The sequence below is a fragment of the Mus musculus genome, chromosome 1 (genome assembly GCF_000001635.26).
Source record: "Mus musculus strain C57BL/6J chromosome 1, GRCm38.p6 C57BL/6J".
Taxonomy (NCBI): Eukaryota; Metazoa; Chordata; class Mammalia; order Rodentia; family Muridae; genus Mus; species Mus musculus.
In genome coordinates this window covers 37156884-37171273 of record NC_000067.6, presented here as the reverse complement: position 1 = coordinate 37171273, position 14390 = coordinate 37156884, and the positions used below count along the sequence as shown (strand labels likewise).

The 14390-nt window shown below is 44.9% G+C and overlaps 1 protein-coding gene across 9 annotated transcripts in view; it reads right to left on the bottom strand.

Annotated features, from left to right (window-relative positions):
- Window positions 1-14390, bottom strand: part of Vwa3b (von Willebrand factor A domain containing 3B) — a 158451-nt gene that overhangs the window by 16335 nt on the left and 127726 nt on the right. For 6 of the 9 annotated variants that reach the window (XR_001778869.2, XR_001778872.2, XR_001778870.1 and 3 more), the window contains 3 exons: window positions 13823-13941; window positions 6724-6774; window positions 5427-5628 (listed from right to left, as the gene is read on the bottom strand). Coding sequence is in view for 4 of the 9 variants with exons in the window: in NM_001370828.1 (NP_001357757.1) it covers window positions 5427-5628; window positions 6724-6774; window positions 13823-13941 (372 nt within the window). In the remaining 5 variants the exon portion in view is untranslated. The other 3 variants (XM_006496379.2, XM_006496380.4, XM_006496381.3) reach the window with 3 other exon arrangements.

Genomic DNA, 14390 nt, shown 5'->3' with positions numbered 1-14390 from the left:
CTGGGACGCGACTAACACAGGAATACTAGTGACTCCCATTTCCTGCTTAAGTTTCCAACTGCTCTTGCCATTGTCAAGAATTCTTCCTGTCTACTCCACAGCGTGTACTTTTATGGAAGGGCAGTCACTCGTGGGGCTTCCTTAGTGGTACCTCTGTACCCCAGGAGATCTGTAAGACTAAACTTACAGATAAAGCTGAGTCGTCAAGGCGAAGCCCACGAAAGAGCCTGTGCCGAAGACGCTTTGTGCCAAGCAAACAGAACACGAGCCTCCCAGAATGGAAGGACAGATCGTCAGGGCTGTTAGACAAGCTGTCCCTTCAGCCAGAATGCTCATGACTTCGTTCTAGAAGCTGCTGCCTCTTTAGAGATGCTGCATGGTCCACACTGAAGAACACCTAGCCGATCTCATTCTTGCCTGACCTTGTCCGGGTGCATGTTCAGAATACAAATGCTAGCTTCTAAAAGAAATCCATACGATGAGACAGAGCCCTAAGCATAGGCCCCCCAGAAGGGTGGCAAACCAGCGACCACTGGGCACATGTTACAGCCTTGATTACGAAATCCAGAGAATACGTTGATATTTTCTTTAGATCCAACCACAAGGTGATGTATGCTGAGGTCCCAAAAGATGCCACCCTCCTACCATGTCATTGCCTCTTTCCTGTCCATGTTCTTGGGATTAGGCTGCTAGAAACAGTAAAGTTACAGAAGATTTAATGCTTTTAACTTTCCCTTCAGTAACAGCATGTGGATCCCATACCGGTCGTAGCCACGTGCCTACAACTTAACTACTACTAGTCTCCATTTCAGTAGTTAGAGTAAGAACACTCACTAACTGTTCTTGTTCTTTGGAATCACTAAACTCTACCTCCAGGACCCTGAAATCACTCCAGTGGCTGCCCAGTTTGCTTAGCAGTGCCTGCTTTGTCCTTTGGTCAAGGAGGTCTGTGACTGCTGTAATTAGGATAATGCATGGAGGGCCAGTGTGCTTTCACCCTTCTCTCTAGGGTGCCCAATTATGAAAACGGAAGATTTGCAAACTGTCTTTGTGAATAATAATTCAACTCCATTCGGGGGCTTGGTGAATAGGACAGAGCTAGTGTGAGCTGCCCTCATCTCCCCTCTTGCAGGTTTCTAGGGCCTTCTTCCAACCCTAAAGACATGCAAGGTCTTCACTTTGTGAATCGCTATTATGATGCTTAGGGAGATGTTGCAGGGATGGAAGCTAAAGCAGATGGCCCCTCAACCCTTCCCAGATGCCAGGGGAAGCTCTGGGGTCGGAAGGAGACTTAACTTAATCACTGAAGGCAAGGCCTCCAAGCCCAATGCTCCCAGCCCAGAGCTCCCAGCCCAGTGCTCTTAGCAACATCAAAGGCTATCATGAAAAGAAAAAAACAAACAAACAAACAAAATGTCTGAGATATTCAATACTGAAAGTCACTGACGCCCGGGGATCTGTCATGTGGGTGTTACTGGTGCCCCTTCGATCTCACTGCCTGGCACGTGGCCACCAACACCAGTTTCCTGTCTAATACACGTTTCTCACACAACATTATGGTGTACAAATAAACTCTGAGTCTTTAGGAAAAGTCCTCAACACATCGACACCTCTGGGTACTGCCTCTACTCACTCAGCCCCAAATCCATTCTCTGTTTTTCTTCTCTGAGGGGCCTGCTCTGTACAGCCAGACACTGCTCCCCACCATGGACTAGACCCTGTTTTCCTCACAGGTTCTGGAACAGCTGACCACAGAAGGCACTGGCTGAGGACAGAGGGAAAAATCAGAGCATTGGGTTTTTGCCCTTCCTTGCTCTTGGTTTCCATCTTCCACCACCCCTTGCTGCTGCTGCTGTGTGTCCCAGTGGTTCCTGGTGACTGACTCTTGACTACCTTCCTGCCGCTATAGCCCATTTATTAATGCTTCTCTCTGTGGACTGGCTAAATGGGATTGCATCCTATCTGGGCTGTGTCAGTTAAGTTCTCCATACTCAGTTCTCCCCCTCCAGTGGGCAACAACCACCCCCAAACCTGCTTTTGGTGCTTGGGCAGCATCTGTGCCTAGGCACAAAGAGCACCTTGGAAGCCAGAGAATGCTGGGATCTATCCAGTGAGAACCCTCCAGTGAGGAGGGACGCCTTTAGACAGTAAAGGAACAACGTGGGTGTGGCTTCTGCCACCTTGGGGATCACTGGAGGTGAGAGCTCATGCTGGAACAAGTTACCAACCAGTCAGAGAATTTTTTTGTTATTTGTGGGGTGTTTGAGTGTGTGTGTGTGTGTGTGTGCGTGTGCATGCATTTATACGACTTCCTCCTTCCTTTGATGTCCCCTGATGTGACTGGAGTTCCTGGGCAGCGCCCTATGCTGAGAACTCTAGCTGCTGTGGTGCATTGAGGTGGTGGCTGAGTTTCCTCTCTCCTCTCCTCTCTCACCCTCCTTTCCACCTGCCAGTCTGTCTGAGAATTTGGCCCACTGAGGCCTTCACACCTATCCATGTTGCAGAACTTAGCTCACATTAAGGCACTGCTGTCTGGGGATAAGGTGGCTGGTTTGCACCTGTTGCTCTTTCTCCGATGACAATGTTGTCAATGCATAGCCATGACTTGTGACTCCCCCATCTTCACATGAGGAGGCCTTACACTATCAGAGAATACTCATAGTGCTAGAAGATGGGCTTCCCACCAGATCCAGATGTCAGCAAAACAGGCTGATGTTTTCACTGTGGCACGAGAAAGGCTCACTAGCAGGGCTAAGTGATCTCTCTTACTCTCTACAAGAGGGAATCTAAAAACCACAGACAAAATGGGCTATAATGCATGAATGACAACTGGTTCAGCTATACTGACTTCACTTTATACAGTTCAAAGAGGTTTTTCTTCCAGGTCTCCCTACCCAGCATTCCTCTTATGCATAGTGCCCAAGTCACAGCCTAGCACAAGGTCCTCAGAGTCACACGCTCTCTCAGTTGCACCTTACCCAACCTCACTCACACCTCTCCCCTGTCTGCAAAGCCTTTCATAAAGCAGCACACCAAATCCAAATCCATCATTCATGTAAAGTCCACGGACTCCGGATTCCTCATTTGCCATGCCCATGAGAAGCACACACATGCAGCCAGCTGTGTGGGCAAATCCCCAAGGCTTTGTCAGGGCTGCCGATGACAGGTTCCCACAACTGGAAAGAGATTTCATGCCTCCAGATCATCCAAGGTGGTCAAGGCCACGGGGATAAAGAGTGCCTTGGATCTTTCTAGTTGTGGATTCTGGAGGCTTTGCTGTGGGAAAAGCCTGCGTTTCTTAGGGAGATGCTGAAAACAGTACATTTGAGCTTTCCTAGACCGGGCTCCCATGGAGCCTACGGAAAGTCAGAGAAAATTTTCTGAGGCCCCTCACAGCTCAACCTTGGGGGAGTATAGAGTTTAAAATGTGTGATCCTGATAACATAGTGGTTCTGGTAAAGTGAGGTTTCAGGAATTTTAGTCTTAAGGTTTCTTCTTTCCTTTCGTGGTCAGTGAGCCAAGCATCTACCTCTGGGGATGTCAGAAAGCTGGTGGATTATGGATCGCAGGGGGAATCATTAGACACTGGAGCACAGAATCTGCAGGATGCTTACCAGACTGGGAAGCATAATGGTTAAGGTCTTACATCTCCTCTGCAGCCAGCCAGGGATGGAAGCCTGGGGGTGAAAACAAGCCCAGGCTCCCTGTACACAGTGTTATAGCCCATCTCCTTATGTTACCTTCAGGAAAACCATGATGCTGTCCCAAGTTCAAGAGCCAAAGGGATAGCTATAGAGAGTGGTAACTGGCTTCAGCACAGAGCATGGAAAAGCCTTGGGTCTCCAACTCGATCGTGGGCCAAGCAGAGTGACCACGGCCTTCGGAACACACGTGGCCATTCTTCATAGATCCCATGGGAAGGACTGTTGTTACTGCTACACATCAGTAAACTCTGGGAGGGGGGGTCTTAGGAGTTGAAAGCGTCTTCTTCTCTAACTTCTAGCCATTGTTCCAAGTCATTGCCCTTTGCTAAGAGAATTTGAAATGAGACTATGCATATGTATGAAGAGGTTGAAATGACTTGCGTGGATGATGGATATTTCGTTCACTGTAGGTTCTTAAAAGGACTGTAACCTGGCCTTTGCTTCCTTGAGCTTTGTTTCCACCAAAGTTTTTTTTACTGGGATCTTGGCCCTACTAGTAGACTATGAGGTCAGATTAGTTGGCATTGATAAAAATGGAATTAAAACAATCTCACAAGAATTTTATATATATATATATATATATATATATATATATATATATATATATACACACACACACACACACACACACACACACACACACACACACACACACACACACACATATATATGTGGAGTTAAAACCAGGCAAACTCGCCTCATTTGACAGATGCTGAAACTAACTGACAGAAATTCTGAAGGCCAGTTGTCTCAGAATGGCTCTCGGACTTTTGTTTGATGGCTATCTGGAAACTATTTAGACCTTAGGATGATTCTGGAAGGACAACCCCTCATCTATAAGTTCCTACACACAGCCAGAAAGGAGTGCTGTATACTAGCAACAGCTACTTAATAGTACCAGTGTTCACGCTCTGGTCCTCAAAGGCCACTCCTAAGACAGCGTTCTAACAAAATACTTCACCTGATGCACCGTGGGAGTCACAAAAGCACGAGGAAAAGGCTAAAACTGAAAAACAAAACAAAACAATAGAAACTATCCAAAAGGAAATCGTCCAGTAAAGAGTTAAATACTTCAGGGGGGGAGGGGAGCAGGGGGGGGGAGCAGGGGGGGGGGAGTTAAATACATCATGTATCTATCTACCAGTGATGTCTTCTGAAGAGAGAGCAAAACCCACAGAAATTGTATGAAATGATGCTAAGTTCAAGGCAGAGTATAAGACGATTACAGACCTTCTGACTTGTGGGGGTAAAAAAGATGTGTTTAAGGAGGAAAAAAAGATCACTGGGAAGCGTTCCAAATGCTACTAATGAGGCAGAGGCAGCGAGGCTATGAGCTGGTTTGGGGGATTTTCAGTACTGAAAACATGAATGTCCTCTCTGTTTAACAACCCACCGCTTTAATACTCTTGTTTTAAGTAAACAATAAAGAAAAGAAAGTTGGAAGAAATGTGAAAAACTAGCGGAGACTGACTAAAGATAAATAGTGAGATCCGAGCCTTGAATCAGAGTCCAGGCATCTCTAGGGACAAAATGCTGCTGTTCAGTTTTGTTTTTCAATGGAAAGATTCCTTATTCTAAAACCAGGATGTTAAAGTCAAATGGCATTTCTTTTAACTCTCTTAGAAACCAGTAAGTGATGAGTGGGTAGGAGAGAGAGGAGGTCCAGGTGGGAGATGGCCACCAGTAAGAGCTGGTCCGGGCCTGGGGAACTAGGGGACCCACCTCCTGCAGTGTCTTGCTCTGGTAGTTCTTCCTGGAAGTCTCCTGGAGCTCCAGGGCTTGCTGGATGTACATTTTCCCAACCAAGATTTCGTTTTCCAGCACCGAGAGCTCTTTCAATGAAATGGGCCAATTCAGCCGCTCCAGGGCCTTGTTCAAGACATCCTTGTTTTCCAAGTACTGTATGGGCTTGATTGCATCCAACCTGAGGAAGGAAGAAAGGGACCGTCAAAACGAGAACAAAATAAGTCTAAGAAGGAAAAAAAGCAAGCAAGCAAACAAACAAGAACAAGGTAACCAATAACAGATGTTAGGTGACAGAAGATGGTGCTGGCTCAGTGCCAGTCGTACCTTCAGGTCCACCTCTCCAGCCTCTAGAGCTCTCATTTTCCAAAATAGTTGTAATTAGAAGCTGTCCTTGGAATGGCTGGAAAACAAGCCTGAGCACTGTGCAAAGCCATTTTCGTCAATACAGTGTTGCTGTATGATGGAGGTCCCTCAATAGCATCAGCTAGTGATGTAGCCATTCACATGGGGAGGGGGGCAAACTGCCTAAGGACCCATTTTTCAGCACATATATCTGGAGTTAAGTGACATATCGTCATGTAGGGCATTTTTGTTGCTTTTAAAGACACAGAGATAGGAATCCTCATACAGTGCTGATGTGGCTGGAGGCAGTGGGCCTGGAGCCTTCTCAAAAACTGCCTATGTGGTGAGCTCACTCCTCACTTCTGTACACGCCTGAGAAATAAAAGAATGGTCGTATGGGAATGTCCATGCAAATGAGCACAGCAGTATTATGGGTAATAGTCGAAGAAAGAAGTAATGACCGGAAGGCCCATCAGTGGGAGAGACCGTCAGTGGTGTGTGGAACAGACCTATCAGTGGCAAGGTCATCAGAGGTGTGTGGAACAGAACCTCTGGAGAGCACACACACATGTATATGTGTGGATTTATGCCACGATTCGCATGAACTTTGAAAGCATTCAGTTTTCTCAGGAAGGAATAGAAGACAGACTCAGAAGTGCTACTTGTCATGTGCTTCCTGTCACATGATGTCTCGTGAGCAGGCAGTCATGGAAACAGAAGGCAGACAGACTGGACTCAGCAGGAAGCTGGAGAAGACAGCAACAGGGAACAGCTGTGTCATGGGTAAGTAGCAGACTCTTTCTGGGGTGATGAGTGTTTTGGGGTGTTACACACTCTAAATGCCACCGGACCGTACGCTTTGGAATAGTCGGGTTTGGGCATGTAAATCTTATCAGTATTTCAGAACCGAGATTGAAACGGAATAACTTACTTCTCTTTTTCCTCTTCAGACAGAGCTTGCCAGACAATTTTATTTAAGCATCTGTGGGGGGGGGGGAAATGCAGCAACAATAATTTAAGAGCAATACACTTGTTTTAAGTAAAAATGTTGACTTCAGGCTCTGAGGGGGTTGCACAGGAATCCCAAGCCAGCTGCTAACCTTAACCGGACCATACCACTGATATCCACTTAAACAGTTATCCCCAACCTTCCTAATGTGTGACATTCCATACAGTTCCTCATGCTGTGGTGACCCCCAAATAAAATTATTTTGTTGCTATTTTGTAACTGTAATTTTGCTACTGTTTTGATAGTAATGTAAATGTCTGATTTGTGACCCCTAAATGGGTTGTGACCCACAGGTTAAGAACCAATGACTTAGAGGTCACATAGGCACACCTCCCTCCTAAGGAACTCTGAGGAGGCCTGTGGCTGGCTGAGCGTTCTGTCAATCACTAAGAAGTCTTTGCTGCCATCAAGAAAACGTTGTAAGCAAGCTGGTCCTTTTCATCTCTGCATTAGGAAGTTTCTCATTGGCTAACAAGATGGTATAGCAGGAAAACATCTTGCTGCTGAATTTGATTTCCCTGTGGAGAATAGGAACCGACTCCCTCAAGTCATCTCCCACATAGGCACGTGTCACAGTACATGCACACATAACAAGTATAATACAAGGTCATATTTAAAAAGTAATTTTTGGGCCATACAGATGTACCCCTCTTAGCTTGGCTTCTGCAGATACTCTTCTGCCTGGATTCTGAGAGCAAAATGAGTCCGGGCTATAAGCATCTAATCAGGATTCAAGTTTTAAGTCATCCATCCTATTTTCTGGATGGCAGCACAAAGATGGACAGCCAGAGGAGCACCTCAAGCATCCAGTCATCACCTAGGGCTTTGTGGACCGTAGGGGACAAAACACTGGCTCTAATACATGTGGAGTAGGGAATATCACCTTCCACAGGACTGGCTCTTGTGACCACTGAGGCCATGCGGTATCAGCACAGCATGTAGAGAATACACTTTGGGTAGAGGTGCTATTCTGCCCTGGAGGGGCTGGGGAACCAAGACCGGATGATGTGTGTAGGAGAAGAGCCGTGGTACTCGGACCCAGACCTCAGCTTCTCTCATTCCTGAGACTTTGGGCTAGGTCGACTCAGGATGATAAGAGAGTCTCTTCGCTGGTGTAGTTCTGAGAACTCTGAGCTGGTCTGTGCATAGCATATGTATTGTGTCTGACATCAGCAAAGATTCTGTAAGTGATGGCAAAAAGTTAGGAAGAGTGGGGGCCAGAGAGACAGCTCGGGCGCTAAGAGAGCTTACTGCTTCTGCAGAGGACCTGGGTTCGGTTCCCAGCATCCACATGGTGGCTCACAGAATCTGTTTGCCTCCTCCTTACTTCCAAGGGCACCAGGCGTGCACCTACATATATATTCAGGCAAAAATACCCATACACATAAAATAAATACATCTCAAACATAAAGAGTCAGGAAGAGGGAACTAGGCCAGCCAGTGCTTTGGTCTTACTTGAAAGTTTGACTCTTTGGGTTCCATCAGGAAACTGGGTTTCTTTAGTCGCTTGGTTCATGTAACAATGATTAGGGCTTCTAAGACTATTTGGTTGTCTGTGATTTTCTTAAAATATGTTCAATGCTCTCATCTATCTACACTTGAAAGCAAACTCACTGTAACACAGAAGCTGGGTGGGTGGGTGGATGGGGGAGGGGGTTGGTCAGAAAAGAGATTTAGTGCAACACAGATCTGGAATCAAACTCAGCACCCAGCTCCCTTTCCCCTCCCCTCCCCTCCCTTATCCTCCATTCCTCTCCCCTCCCCTCCCCTCCCCTCCCTCCTGCTCCTGCCCTCCTCTCTCCTCCCCCTGCACTGCCCTCCCTCCCTCCCACCTGCCCACAGCTGCTGTATGATCCTGTTCAACAGAATCCTTTGAAGCTCTGCTTTTCAGGGATAAAACAAGGCTAACAGCACCTGTCTGTGCCATTGAGAGGACGAAGCAAGCAGAAAGCAGAAAGTGCCACAAATACCCAGCGTTCCTCTCCTCTTGGTGGATCAGAAGATGCTTGAGCCCAGAAAAACAGAGAGCCCACTGGTATCATGGGTCCAGTTAGATAGCATGGATAGAATTTTATTTCCTTTAGGAAATATTTCCCGGGGGTACATATCTGCAACATCTGTGTCCCCTCTTGTCCATGGGTATTGTTAAAATTTTAGTGCTTTAGTGAGTTGGTGGAGTGGTTGTGGCAAAGCCACCAGGAGTATGTGGAGTGCCAGGAAGGTATTGCACTTGAAATCTTTTTTTCTAGCTGGTCCAGCCCCTTAATTCTGGCTGTAGGTTCACATCCACTGGCTTGCTATAGCAAGAAAGGACTTGTCTACAAAGCAATGTGTAACTATTGGCACATCGCAAATATGACCAGTGACCAGCAGCAAAGAGATGACCTTAAATGGAGTCCCAAGTACAGCCCCAGACTAGAACTGAGACCTCCTATGGGTTTTAGGGCTGTGATCTTAACTTTGGCAATCAAAATAAGCCGCAAGAAAAATACTGGCTCTGAATTCAAACAGCCTTAGAAACAGCCAAGCTTATGTTCTGATACACAAAGCCTAGACTCTTGAAATACTGGGACAGAAGGACACCCACCCATGGACACTGTATCCAAAATAGCTCCTTTTATATCATCTTGTGAGCGTCCATTTGCTTAGTCACCCCTAGTTTGAATGGGCATATGGAGGTATGATACCTTTTATTTTCAAAGTGACATTGGCTTACTTTGGGGGAAAACACAACAGAGCTGTGATACTGATGGTGCAGTGCAGCACATTGCTTATCATTTACACATGGTGAGAAAGCTGCACACCAATAAAACTAAAAAAAAAAAAAAAAAAAAAAAAGGAACTGACATTTATACAAGCAAAATTCTTCACCATATTGCATGCAAAAGCCCAGGAAGTTTTTATTCTATATAATATTCTTACTATTAATACTGCTAATCTAATATTAAATAACTTAAACACCAAGGTAAAAAAAAAGCCAATATCAATTAAATAAATAAATTTAAATATTAAACATCAAACTAGAGCAGATGTTATTAATGTAAAAAAAAATTATCACTGAAAGTACTGAAAAAGTGTAACGTAAAAAACAAAAAAGATCTAGGCCTTTAGGCCCAGGCTTGAGAATGTGACCTTTGTAACTCAATGCTCCAAGACATGCTAATCATAAAACAGATAGCAACAGTCCTTCACCCATCTGCTTCCTGGGTTCAGGAAGTGTTTGTTCAAAACAAAAGTCACCCTGACTACTCCTGGAACCCACTATGCAAATGTGCTATTGTTACAGGCGCATAGAAACTGTCTTGAGAAATAACCACACAACTACCAGGTATTATTCCTTTTGACTTCCACTTCCTTGTGACTCTTAACTGGTATTATCTAACAACGCCCTCCACACCCCCTTGAGTTGTGTTTTCTTCCTTTAAATACTCCCTCTCCCAGCTACTCAGGGGCCCCCAGGTCCTCTAACCCTGTGTAGTGTACGGCTGTGGGCCCCAGAGCACTCCTGGAATAAAAGTCCTCTTGCAGTTTGCATCAAGACCGTTTCTTGTGAGTGATTTGGGGTGTTGCCTCTCCTGAGTCAGAATGTGAGGAAGTCCTCACATTGTGAGTCTTTCATTTGTCTTTCAGTACAAGTTGAATATCTCTTATCCAAAACTTTTGGGCCCATAAATGCTTAGGATTTTAGATTTTGAAATATATCTACATGTAGCATAATAAGATCTTATGGATGAACACAAGTCCATACACAAAATTTATCTATCTTTTTTTTTAATCTACCTATACTCACAGCCCAGAAGTAAATTTATGTACAATTATTAGTGCATGCGCCAACCTTCTAACTGAGGTATTTCACAGGAGATCAGAAGCAGCATTTACTACATGTGCCATCATATGGCCACTCAAAAATTTCGGAATTTTTAGGAGTTTTTGTTCAACTTGTAGCAACAAAATTTCCCTAGGGTTAGCAAAAGCTTTTTTGAGAGTTACTCGTGGGGACAAGTCACTAAGTCTGTGTTTTGCATCTTCTTCTCAAGGGAGTATTGGTCTGCCTGGGAACAGGGCTCTCCTTCCTTTCTGAAACCCTCAGGTAAAGGTCAGCATGGCAGGACGAGCCAAGGGACCACTGTGTGCACATATCCACCATTATTCTAGGATCAACAGACTCAGGATGGGAGACAGATCCACAAGGAATGCATCTTGTGATTTGTACAATCCTCTTCTACTGGCTGGTTTTCTGTGTCAACTTGACACAAACTGGAGTTATCACAGAGAAAGGAGCCTCTCTTGAGGAAATACCTCCTTGAGATCCAGCTTTAAGGCATTTTCTCAATAAGTGATCAAAGGTAGGAGGACCCACAGTGGGTGGTGCCATCCCTGGGCTGGCAGTCCTGGGTTCTATAAGACAGCAAGCTGAGCAAGCCACGGGAAGCAAGCCATGGAGGGATGTTACTTATTGGCATCAGCTCCTGCTTCCTGCCTGGTGTGAGTTCCTGTCCTGACTTCCTTTGGTGATCAACAGCAATGTGGAAGTGTAAGCTGAATAAACCCTTTCCTTCCCAACTTGCTTCTTGGTCATGATGTTTATGTAGGAATAGAAACCCTGTCTAAGACACCTCCCAACAGCCCTGTGGTGTGGCTTCTCTAATTAAGTCATCTGCTGTCACGAATGTCACATGCTTGTTAAGGATGTGACACTGAGGTTAAGGATGAAGCGTGCAAACACTGCCTAACCTCCGAGCTCTAGCCTGTGGCTCTATACCACATGTTTACAGGCCAAGTAATTATGGGACTCAAATATCTGAATTCTTCAAGCAAGCTACATTAGAATTTGAATGGGATTTTATTGCATTTGAATACAGAAATCCAACTTGAACATTTCAATAGCTAAGCTGGGATTGTATCTGATTTGAATGGATTTCAAATAGTTAAATGCTTGCACAGGCCTTTGATAGAAAGAGATGAAAGCCGGGCATGGTGGTGCACGCCTTTAATCCCAGCACTCGGGAGGCAGAGGCAGGCTGATTTCTGAGTTCGAGGCCAGCCTGGTCTACAAAGTGAGTTCTAGGACAGCCAGGGCTACACAGAGAAACCCTGTCTCAGAAAAATCAAAAAAAGAAAGAAAGAAAGAAAGAGAGAGAGAGAGAGAGAGAGAGAGAGAGAGAGAGAGAGAGAGAAAGAAAGAAAGAAAGAAAGAAAGAAAGAAAGAAAGAAAGAAGGAAAGAAAGAGATGAAAGGGAACACAAGGCTGGCCCAGCTGTGAGCTGGTGGATTAGAAAGTAGCTGAGAGTGGCAAAGACCACAATGGGGTAGGGAGAGGTGTGGAGAGTCCTCAGAGCAGAGGCCACGAGGAAGGAGGGACAGCAGAATAACAGTATCTTAAAGAGAGAGCTTCATGCAGACTCCAGACTCAGGGAGAACAGAGAACTTAGGATAGCTCATCTTGCTACCAAGATAAAGATGGAAGGCAGAAAGATGCGGGGGAGGGGGACGGGGGAGGTACAGGTGGAGCATCCTTAATCCAAAACAACAAGACTCAAATCGCAACCTTATCGCAGGCCACTGTGACAAGTGGTAAATCCTATCCACACCAGGAAACTTTGTTTCTGTTATGAAATCATTTTCAAATAGTAAAATAAATAAATAAATAAATAAATAAATAAATAAATAAATAAATAAATGTGTTTAGACTGCAGCCTAATCCCAAGGGTACCTCATTTTATGCTATGGAAATATCAAAGATACAGAAGAAAACCTGGAATTCTCCTTTCATTTTGGATGAGGATGACCCTGGGTTGAGGATGCTATAAAGACCACTGAAGGGGCTCGCATGCCTTTGGGGAGGGCAGTGAAGGAGGCTGATGGGAAGGAGACCAGGGAGTCATCCAGGGGTGGGTTGGCTGTGGCTCCCTGTGGGCAGGAGTTGGGCTTTGGGCACAGAATAGACCTGCCTCACCCTAAGTTATAATGGATGGATCAGTGGGCATCTGGCCACGTCACCAACCTCTATATTTCTAGCACTTACCTTTCTCATGTGTAGATAACAAAAACCCAACTGTGGAGCTTCCAGAATCTAGAAAAAGTTTCCCAAAGAAGCTGAGCACCTTCAAAGTTCACATAAGTGTGCACAGGAAGGACTGAGTCTAGGCCGGTGTGCAGGTGGTTAGGTCATGGGCAAGGATGACAACCAGGTCACCTGTCCCTTAAGAAAGGTGTGGGCCAAATCAGCATGGGCTAAGGAACTGTTTGAGTGAAGAATTCTCTCTGTAGTTAACTTAGTCACCATCTTGATGCAGAAGCGTGTCAATAGACTGCACTTACAGAGTTGTCCCTCAGTGGTCGCGGGGCATGGCTACAAGTCTCCCCTTTACCGGCTACAGATTTATCATGGTCATGGCCACTCAGTTCTCGTCTGCCAAAAGCGATTGCATTTTCACATAGTCAAGGCACACCTTCTGTGTGTGCATGTGTGCAAGTCACCATAAGTGATTTGCACATTACTCCAAATTCCCAAGATTGTGTGTGCATATTCATTTTTGTATCTGTGCATTCATGTAAATTCTGTGTGCATACTCGTTTTGTATTTGGAGAAATGTTACAAGAAAGCAAAATCTGCCCAAGCTCAGGTCAGACACGGTTTGCTCTCCTGCTCATTCTCGCTCTGTGGATGGCTGAATGGGAGAGATGTCTCCACGATCTCACTACTGTGGCTTTTGCTAGTTACTTTTCAAAGCATTAGGTGCCAACCTGATCAATTCCATTGTGCTCAGAGAAAACTTCCTGGAAACACAAGATCTCTATAGTTTAGGGCATAATTAAGAGTCTGTTGGAAATATCAGGCTCAGGAGCCTGAAGAATTGTCCAGCACCAAGGGAAGAGGGACCGCGCATGAGCTCTTACTTCCAGGCTGGTGTTGATATGGGGCCATTTTATAATTTTCAGAGGAAACAGGCTAAGCTAAGCCCAGAGGGAAGAAGCCCAGATGAATCCTCTGTCGATCGTGACCGCGGCTCGTACTCACTTTTCATAGGATTTGATGGCCTGTTCCACATTTTGCTTGTAGATATTGAGGTTGATTCCATGGGGGTTAATTAATACCATCTTATTGCTGTTGTTGCACACATGTGCCAGAGGGAACACCTACACAGACAGCAACAGCAACAGAAAGCAGAGAGTCACTCGGCAGGTCCACGGGAGCCTTCAGGGTATGTGTATGTGGGTGCATTAGAGAACTAGAAAAACTCTAAAAAACCTCACTGTGAGTGTAGAAAAGGAGAATATAGTAAATCTTAAATGACTATACATGTTAAAAATCACTACCATAAAACAAAACCAACAGAAAAAAATTGCTTCAGGAAACCTTTGTCATAACTGAACACTATCACCAGAGGCTTTCATCACGTTGATAAGTATAGGCAATAATAAATAAAAATATATATTATATTTTATATACATATATGTATATATAATATAATATATAATAAAATATAAGATTTTTACATGTTAATACTCCATACATAATATTAAATGAAAATGAAAAGGGTCTGGCAGGTAAACACCAAACTATGCTATTGATGTTTTAAACCGTA